Source organism: Rhea americana, unplaced genomic scaffold (assembly GCF_003343005.1).
Source record: "Rhea americana isolate MKP2758 unplaced genomic scaffold, rheAme1 scaffold_63, whole genome shotgun sequence".
Classification (NCBI taxonomy): domain Eukaryota; kingdom Metazoa; phylum Chordata; class Aves; order Rheiformes; family Rheidae; genus Rhea; species Rhea americana.
The window spans coordinates 4,790,924-4,800,906 of record NW_028186790.1 but is presented as its reverse complement, the minus strand read 5'-3'; the positions used below and the strand labels follow the sequence as shown (position 1 = coordinate 4,800,906).

Below are 9,983 nucleotides of genomic sequence, written 5' to 3'. Positions count from 1 at the left end.
TTCGTCTCTTGTTTAAAGTCTTTGCTGGCAGCTAACTAGACCAAAGAAAGGRAGGGGGAAGGATGAATGTATAAACYGATTTTCTGCAAAATAAATAGGTAAATGACCTCAACTGCAGAGCGCAGATTATCTGCTGTGGCTCATGCACGTAATCTGTCTCCTACGACTCAAGAAATCGTTTAGCTTGAAGTCCAACTTCAAACTTTCCACCATAAACACACGACAACTACTTATCAAACCTCCTCTAAAGACAAACCTTGCTCATCTACAAGCTCTATAGCTCATTCAAAGCAGCGAGCACTTAGCTGGAGAGAGCAAAAGGAAACACTGATTATTTTGGAGTGGCTCAGGATAAAAATGCTTATGTGAGTTAGACGTCTATATCCCACTGACTTTTTCTGAACTTAGTAACGTATGTGAAATTTGGGTCTTAGCAGGTGGTTTTGAAAATTTTGCAGGCCCCAAGTAATGAAGAAGGCGAATTCAGACTAAAGTTGCCAAAATAAAGCATCAAATTACATTTTACAATAAATGCTTTTATTTTTGTTATTGTATTTGTGCACTTTTCATAAAAGGTATTGATTTAGCAAAACACTTGAGCATGAGCCAAAGTCTCATTGAAGCTAGCAGGAATACTTACTTGCATGGTGAGAATTAAGCACAAATGTGAATGACAGAGATCAGGTGCTACTGCATACAGTCAAGTCACTTGCAATAAGTTTCTCAAGAACTTTTTAAAACAGCAAGATTACACTGTGTTTTATGGTAAATTGATATGTTTGGACCATAAGCACTTTTGACACTCTTTGCCTTGGGTCATGGCTAACACCACTGGCTTCAGAGAAGCCAGATTTTCACCACACGAGATCTGCTTCTCTTAGGAAATACAGTTGTGAAAACGAGACTTTTTCTTTTTCTTTTTTTTTTTTTTTTTTTTTTTGGCAATGATTAGAGCAGCAAATTTTCAGGTATTAGCCTTATGGTAATAGCTTCTAGAAGGAAGGAGGCAATTGAATCACCATATTTTTGATAACTTTAGAGAAATTTTAAGAAAATCGAAAGGCATTATCCTGCAGTAGATCTGGTCACTGCTGACAAGATCTAATCTCAGTTTAGGTCTTAATGCAGTTGGTAGGATTTATTATAATGGATTAACATTTGTATAAAAGGAATACACAAGTCAAGTATTGCTAAATTAATTTCTTATAAGAAGTATACGAATAATATACTGTAAACAACTGCTTTTCATAAGTATTTCAGTTTCCAGCTTTTATAGTTGCCTGTCATCTTTGGTTAATGCAAAATTTTTTCTGTTGTCAGAAAATCCGCTCTAACAGCTGAACTTCTACAGACTGATTCTATCTCAAATATCTGATCCCATAAACTTCAAAGAACAAATGATTTATTCAATTGTATCAATGTGTAAACCACAACAACCAACCGAACTGTGTTTTTATGCATTGTTAACACACACATGCATATGTGTGTATACATATCTAAATATATATATATATATATGTATATATATATGTACACACACACACATGTATGCATCATCCCCTTACTCTGTCACAGGGAGTACGTAGCCCAACAGATGAGTTCATCATCTGCCCCAAAAGAACACACACCATAACTGTGTATCAACACCTGGGGGCTGTTTGAACACACACACACACACATACACACACACATACAACTGTGGGTTTCGACAGTGAGTGCAACAATTGTTTTGATCACTGTTGAATGTGGAGCTGTAGAAAAAAAGGAAGTTTCCATGGCTCTCCAGTACAAAATCAATTTGTTGCAGAGGCACAGTCCCTTTGCTTTCAACATATCTGGCTCCTCCCCATGCTGCAGCAACAGGGGTCTCAACATTTCTGCCTCAAGCATCATTCTCTGTTTCTTTATATGGCAGTATAATCTGAAAATTCACTGGCTGGTCTCAAAAGGTAAACTAGTTTATGGTGCAAAAAAGGTCACTTAAACCCCCTGGCAGTCTACAGGTTTGAAAACTAGTCCAAAAATGTGCAGAAACTGAATTCTATTACAAATTGCTGTAAATATCAGGGAAAGATTAAAGGGGGATTTAGAGAGAAGTGGAAGGTGTGTATATAATCTTGTAAGAAAGTGAGGAAACAATTACTTATTCAGTCTTTCTGCATCACAGAGAACTTTCTTGAGTATCATTCTCAGTAGTATCTCAACTGTTAATAAAGTGTCTAATGCATCAGCTAAATTCATCTGCTTGCTAGGACAAAACTGCCCCTGACTATGTTACATAGCATTTTGTTTATTTATAAATGTCTCCACTGGGAGACTATTTCACAGGTTCATGGCTGGAAAGCTTTTCATGATTACACTTGGCTCTGTTCCCCTTACTTACATTGTTTTTACTTCTAGCTTTAGGCTATAAGTTCTTGTGTTATCACAACTGGTAGGATTTTTGTTTGCTGTTTTTTGCTATCTAGAAAGGAGAGGGATGAACAACTGTGAGGAGCAGCATACTTGTTAGCAATGTGCAACAGCAAGATTCTAAACATTATCATTTCATGCAATTTCATGGGTGCAACCATGGAAGAAGTAATAGCCACTTATTTATAATAGAGTTATCTAACTTGTGACTTGGCATAAAATTTCATACTTCAGTCCTTACAAGAAACTGAAATTTAGGCAGGTATCAAAACTGGTTTAATTCTTCAACGCTGCTGAGCAAACAGTGTTCCCCTAGGCTTCATCTGGAGAATCTGAGCTCAGTGCTAGGGCACTTACAGGTAGTTAAATATGGATTCTGCTTCCAATTTTAACCTTTTGATATTGGCACTTTTGACCGGGGCTCTTTACCTTCTCTACAGTGAATCTGAAAACGAAACACTTGACCATGTTCTAGACATGCACTCCAATGTATTCCACAGCTGAGTAGCCACACTTACCTTACACTATGTTTGCTATGCTGCGGAGTCCTGGCAGTGCCCCGAACTCCTGAGACTTGGAGAAACTGCATACTTCATGTTCACCTTTCCTTTGTAAAAAGCCTGAACTCAGTCTGAACTCCCATTGTCTCCAAAACCCATCTGACCTGTAGCTGACAATGTCAGGGTCGTCCTGGGGCCTTGGGCTGTTGTGGCTGTCCATTACTCACGTGACAGGGCTACCTGGACAGATGACACAGGAGGAGAGGTAAGGCCTTTCACAGCAGACCAGGATCATTTCCACAGTGGGATTTTATCCATATCRTATAGAGTAGCCTGATACTCTCTCTAAGGCAAATCAGTTGGGCTGCACCAAAACAATCCCTTCAGCAGGTAAGTAAGTGATGTGGTAGTAACTTAACTCAGGTGCACTTGTAGCCAGTGAATCTATCATCAGTGTTGTCTAGAGTGCTACAAGACAATCAATACCTCATACTTTGCCAAGTCCTGCAGAGTCCTGAAGACACAGCATGCAGGTACATGACCATTAAATTGATAAAACTATACTTTGGACCAGCCAGTCTCTCTTTAACTTTCTCTAAAACATCTTGGTAGAAAACAAGCTATAATCTATAATCAACAGATAAAAGTAGGACAGACTCTCTCACAAAAAAGTACACGTTCACAAAATAATTACATCATTTTCTTGCTAATCACTGAATCATTGTTTATAATTTGGTCAGATCATCTCGTAACCAGTCTGTAATCATGGAAGCCATCTCCTTGCTGGCATCTAGCACAAAGGCATGGCGGAGCCCTTTCTCACAAAGTCGAATGTCCCCATCTGGAAAATCCATTTTGATCTCATCGTAGTAGTGTTGTGGACACCAGCTGTCTCCAGTTCCATAGTAAAAAATCAGCTAGAAATCAAAGCATAGAAAATTGTTAATTTGAAAGGCTGCTGATGAAGCAATCAACATCCAAACAGCACTGAATTCTTTGGAGATAAATGATGCTTCATGACCCAATATACACCACAAGGAACAGCAAGTTGGTAGTTCTGGGTTGTTTCCAAGTCTGCAGTTATGGTAAAGTTAATTAAATGCTCTATTACTTAGTGTTCTCAGCTGTAAAACAGTGGAGCACAATAAGGGCCTATCTCTGTAAACACAGATCTGCTGATGAAAAGTCCAACTGTCTTAAGTCATGTATTATTATGGAACAAAACACCTGGTTGTCCATGGAGTCCACCCCTCCCTAGGCAGACTGTTGTGTTCTCACTAGCTATTCCTTGTGTTTTCTATGTTAGCTCTCTAACTATTTAATCAAATAACAAAATTACCCCAGTTAATCTGATGCTATGTTCTAGCTGATAGACTAACCATTATGCTGCTTTTTTTCTGGTTATGAACTAAAAGAAGGTTCCTCTGCATTTGTGAACAGCTCTGTTTAACTGGTATTTGTTAGGTGTAACCTCAAAACACTTGTCTGGTTGGCGCMTTAGATGGAGGAATACTATTTTCTTAACCTCTGTGTTAGATGCAAACTAGAGCTGAATCACTCAACTTTTTCAGAAAAAATGGCAGTTTCAGTCATTCTCAAAAGCAAAGCTTATTTTGCTTGGAGAATTTTACCTTTGCAAAGTTTGTRCTGAACCTGTAGAGCACAGGAACCTGCTGGAGATGAATGAGCAATTTTCTTCTGGGTTGTAATGTAGAACTAAAATTCTACCATAGTCCTTTTCTCATACCTTGCCCTGAGCCCTGTTCAAAGACATACATGAAGGAGGTGCTACAGGACCTGCTRAACACAAAAGTCCCAAGTTCCAGGCTAATGTCAATGAAATTACTTTCCCCCCTGTTAGGGACAATGAATCTCTCTCTTTCCTGAATCATCATTCTATCCCATTTTCATCTCAAATTTGTGTGCTGCAGCTATATTTTTAAGTTTTCATAATGTAATTCAAGGGAGGATGGCTGTCTGGGAGAAAGCTAAAACCTACAGATTTAAAACTATACAAGAATAAGATTAACAATGAAGATTCTTTATACTAAAATGTTTGAATGCAGGTACCAAAAGGATTGCTCAACACATGACACACACAGAGCTTGGTCTAGTTCCATTACACTCATTTGTTTCATATTTCATTTCTGAACTTCAGTGCATAATTGAGCAACACTAACATAAATTAGGAGACAAGAAGTTCTTCTTTCATCACAAAAGTCTTCGATTCTGTTCATTTTTGTAGCCATGTGAGATATAAATAAATGCACCCTACTCATCCACTGAGGTAGAGGTGGGCTAAGAGCCCAGACTGCATTTCACAAAATGTTACAAATTTCTGTCTTACTTTTCTCTTACTGAAGCACGCCCAAATCTTGGACATTATTTGAATATTGACTGTATCTAAAATGTAACATCTCAGTTGGACATAAACTAACCCAAGTTATACATCTAAGTATATGTTCACAAAAAATAAACTAATCTGTGTGAACAAACATTATTGTTTGGTTATCACTAATTAATTGCTGGAAACAAGTTATTTAGTTCCCTTTACCAGAAATAGTCTTTTGATTTTGCCTTAGATTGTGACTATAAATAAATCACAGGATGCCACATTATCAAAAATTGTTCAACAAAGTCAATGTAATATGGCTAGCTGCATTTAGGTCATTTGAAATCCAAACATTTGACAGCATTATGTTTAAGTCTGGGCTCAGTTACCAAGAGATACAAAATACAGAGAAAAGAAAAGAACAAAGAAAAGAAATTGGAGCAACTCTAGCTTAAYGGAGTAGTCCCTTAATGTCCTTTGAGTGATTAGATACTTTGGTAGACTAGTCCTAGAATCTCATCCAACGACCATTTAGAAAAAGATGAAAAGTTATTTACATGTAAAAAAGGTGGATAAAATACTTGGCTTGGTTTGCATGAACTGTGGAATGGGCTATTCTCCAGGTAGGACTGTAAACTTGAGAACTCATGGATTTGGAAATGTCTAAAGAAAAGACTTATGAGCATTTTTAACTTGCCTCTGGTGTATCTGCATGATGGTGTAATCTTTCATTACACGATCCAAAGGATCCTTSACTCATTCAAGGTCATCAAAAATGACCTTTGATGAGCTGCTATTTGRGATGTTTATCTGTTTTTAAAATTTTTGTGTGGTCTGATGGTTTATTTACTATGTTTCATAGTTTACAGACAGAATTTTCTTGGGCATTCCTCTGGCATGCACTGTACTACGGTATTGGTATGGCCAATACTACAGTATTTGAATGCTCATGTTTCTTAATTTATTTTTGCAACACCTTACTGGCCATTTTTAACCTCTATTTCACATGTGGGAAGCAGTGAGATTGACATCAGACTATATTAATTTGCATGTGTAGTCTGAAACATACAGGAAYTGATTTTCCAGTGTGCATACCATTTTACAGGATTATACAGCATTTACTATGTTTAAAGTATAGCACCCATGAACTTCATTTGTGGGCGCTCRAAAACACTGGGTATCTCTCTGGAAAGGAGATTTCAAGGTCTCAAGTCAGGTACTCAGAAATTTGAGAACCTACAAACGGTGGTATTTTTAAAAAACATAAATGATTTCACTGACAGTTCGTTCTTGGAAGATTCAGGCACCTTAACCATGAAGCTATCTATTCCTTTCATATAGTCCCCTGTTCGTTTCACCATGCATTTTACAGCTGGTGCCACAAATGAGGTGGGAGTTCTGCAGACTGCTCTCTCCTTCATTACACAACTCTTTTTAGTAATGAAAGGGGCAAATATTTTTTGAAGAAAGGAAAAGCGATGTTTAATGAAAGCCCATGTCTTAATGCATACATAATGAGGCAGAATTAAGGTTGGCACTCCCTGACTTTGAAATGTTTGACAATGCAATACTAACTGGTTTTAGTAGAGCCTTTGTATATAATCTGCTAGAATTCAAACAGGTGAACTGAAAAAACAGATATTTTACATGTGGAATCTAAATGTTCTGGCAGCAGTACTGGCACTTCTCGATGTGCTGCTTTAGGCCTCTGTCCCTTGAGGAAACGATGTAATTGAAAGAAGTAGCACTGTGAGTCTCTAGATGGACCAGAGGAACATGGGACTCCTTCCCACTGGGTGTCACACAGGGTTTCTCTAACATAGCAGTCAGYGATTTCGCTTGGATCCAATTTGTGCTTTTGAAGCAAATCTCTCACCTGTCCTCACCTACCATACTTTGATTCATATTTTAGAGTAGTTCCACAGTGCATGAACTGAACTCCATCTGCCGAAACTAAGTCAAAAGATGTTCTCCAGTATGCCACCTAATGAGCTCGAATCCTTCAGTGCATGGGACCAGACATCTCTAGGGTGAAGTAACAATCCTGAGGTGCCTATGTTACATTAGGTCCTCAAAACCTTCTTTTATGCTCTACAGATTCCCTTCTACTGCGTTGCTCCTGTTTTTAACATAAACATAGCCAAAAATACCTGCTGAGAACAAAGGACTAGTAAGGCTTTGGAAAGTTAGGTTCTATTCCAAGCAGAAAAGGGCAATGTATTTACCAACTACAGGCTGTGTTGTCCAGTCTTTAGTCCAGGCTTTCCAAGTATGACTTTTTCTGTCTTGTTCCATGCAGCCTTTCTAGTCTCAGGACTGCTGAGGTCCTGGGACCTCAGGACTCTCTTTGACTCATTGTTGCAGATCTGTCCTCCTTATGTGGTCTGTTCCAATTTTCACAATTTCAACTTCTTATTCCAGTCCCAAATTCGAGTCCAAATTTTAGTCTTCTAGTCTCTTCAATCCATTTAAGTCACAATCCCATCCTTTATTTATTTATTTATTTATATATATTTTTTTGTCTAGTAATACTCTGCTTTTTTAATCAGTCTAAATCCTCTATTTCCAGCCTTACTCCTCAATTTTGTCTCAAACCACCAGTTGCTCTTAGTCTCAGGGTGGGAATTCAGTTCAAGATAAAAGTATCTAAACGCAGGTAACTATATTGTGGTGTTTACATGTGTACAAGGTATCTAAATTCCGTCACAGACAGAGAAGAATTACTGAGTAAAGTCAGCAGTGCTTAGAAAGCTATAGAGCTGAAACAGCAGGTGTCTACCATAAAATKGGTGAAATAGCACTCCAGGTTCCACTGAGGGCTGAACTCAGTTGTCTAAGTGAAGGTACCTAGCACCATTTGAGATGCTTTAGGTATCTAAGACATTTGCATGAGACATGCAGGCATGACACAGCTTTTACAAGAGACCCATTCCCTTCTGGAAGAGCAGCTGGAGGCCAGATGGGGATATTGCACAGTGCCCAAAATGATACCAGATGTCTTTGTTTAAGGCAACTGAATCCCAGCTCGACTTCTTTACTAGATTTCTATTGACTATAATTGGGGTCGTCTTTCACACCTACCACAACTCCAGATTCCTACATGTAAACGTGTTAAGSCTTGATTCAGGTGCTCGCACACCAGTATCTCAGGCACTTTAAGATGGGTAAGGTAGGGCAACCCGTTCGGCCTCTAGCTGCTGCAGAAAGCTCCTGTGTCATATATGCCATTTTTTCCTGAGTATCTCAAATTCACCATTTCAGATAGCGCTAATTGCCTACTTTTTGGCCATATGACCTTCTGTTTTCTTCCCATTTCCTCTTCCTCATTTCCCTAGCCCCTCATTCAGTAGTTCCCTCAATACTAGCGCTGCACATATCTTCTTCGCAATGGAATGAATAACTTCCTTCCCCAAGCCAAGAATTTTTAGCATGAGAAAACAATCTATTTTTCTCTGGGCCTTTTGTACTGAATTAAAAAAGTAAATAATGAATATAGGGAGACATTTATGTGTCATATGTATAATTAAAGTTTTGGTACATTATAACCAACTAACTAAGGACAGTCTTAGAACAGGAAGTGCTTGGGAATTTTATTTGCTATTGCAGTTATTTTGTCTGCTTATTCTGTGTGCAGAAGTTGGTCTGTGCATTATACGTGTTATATGTGTGTATGCCTGCAAATCTAAAGCTTAAGTATACATATTTCTTAAYCAGAAACTGCCAAAAAAAATCAGAATTCTTTTGAAAATGCTTCCCTATTAATGGACTGTGCTATAAAATCTAAAAGCAGAATAGCAATTAGGGTGGAAATTTTCAGTGATCCAGATGGTGGTAAAGTGCCTATGAAAACTGACAGATACKTAAGTCACGTTTTTGGCATTAAGTCTTCTTTGAATGACAAAATATCCATATTCTTTGCCTACGCCGAACGCAGCCAAGAAATGTACAGATGTTAGGACGCTATCTATTCTCCTAGTACATTAAGAGATGATTCATTTTAAACAYATTTAAACAAAAATATTTATCCAGAATCCAAACGTTTTCATCTTCATTTTAACATTGGTAGCTTGCTATTGCAGCCCATACGCAGACATAATTAACGAACCATGTGTGACCAGAGGCACATGGAATCTTCATTAAGAGTAGGAAACACTGGCATTCACTATATGATTTGCATGGATCTGTAAAGTACATATTTTCCTGTGGACTGTGCATGGCTGTAAAGACATCCTGAGTCAGCAAAACCACAGCACCAGCAATGAAAAACTGCTGCCAACTTAAGCATTCAAAAATGAAGAGTCAGGTCCCCAAAATAATGAGACTGGCTTAAAAATAATCAGATTTACAAGACAGTAAATAGAAAGTTCTTTTAATTTGCCTTCCGGCTCGAAGTTTTTAAGATGTGCGTTTTTTAACTTTGCAGCCATGAGAGTGAGATTATTTTTTATTCTTTTGTGATAATGAAAGCTGAGACTTCCAGGTACTCCTGACTCAAAAATCTACTCCGACTGGGCATGGCACAGACTCTATATGATCCTAACTGTGATATCCTGTTTGTTATGAGYGACTAAAATTCTCAGTCTTTCAGGATCTGACTAAGGGGCAGAGTAGAGGTGATATGGGTTATCTTTACTGTCCCTTTCAACACTATCTTTTAAACAGCCACACAAGTCCCAAGTTTCAAATGGTTTTAAAATAACAACAATATTCTCATAAGCTGTTTTACAATTAAATTGCTC

The 9,983-nt window shown here is 38.0% G+C and overlaps 1 protein-coding gene across 1 annotated transcript in view; it reads right to left on the bottom strand.

The window, feature by feature from the left end:
* Positions 1-905: 905 nt before the first annotated feature.
* Positions 906-9,983, bottom strand: part of LDAH (lipid droplet associated hydrolase) — a 105,184-nt gene continuing 96,106 nt past the window's right edge. The window contains exon 6 of the mRNA XM_085320410.1: positions 906-3,829. Within this exon, the coding sequence (XP_085176536.1) occupies positions 3,638-3,829 (192 nt within the window). The 3' untranslated portion in view covers positions 906-3,637. The remainder of the gene's footprint in view (positions 3,830-9,983) is intronic.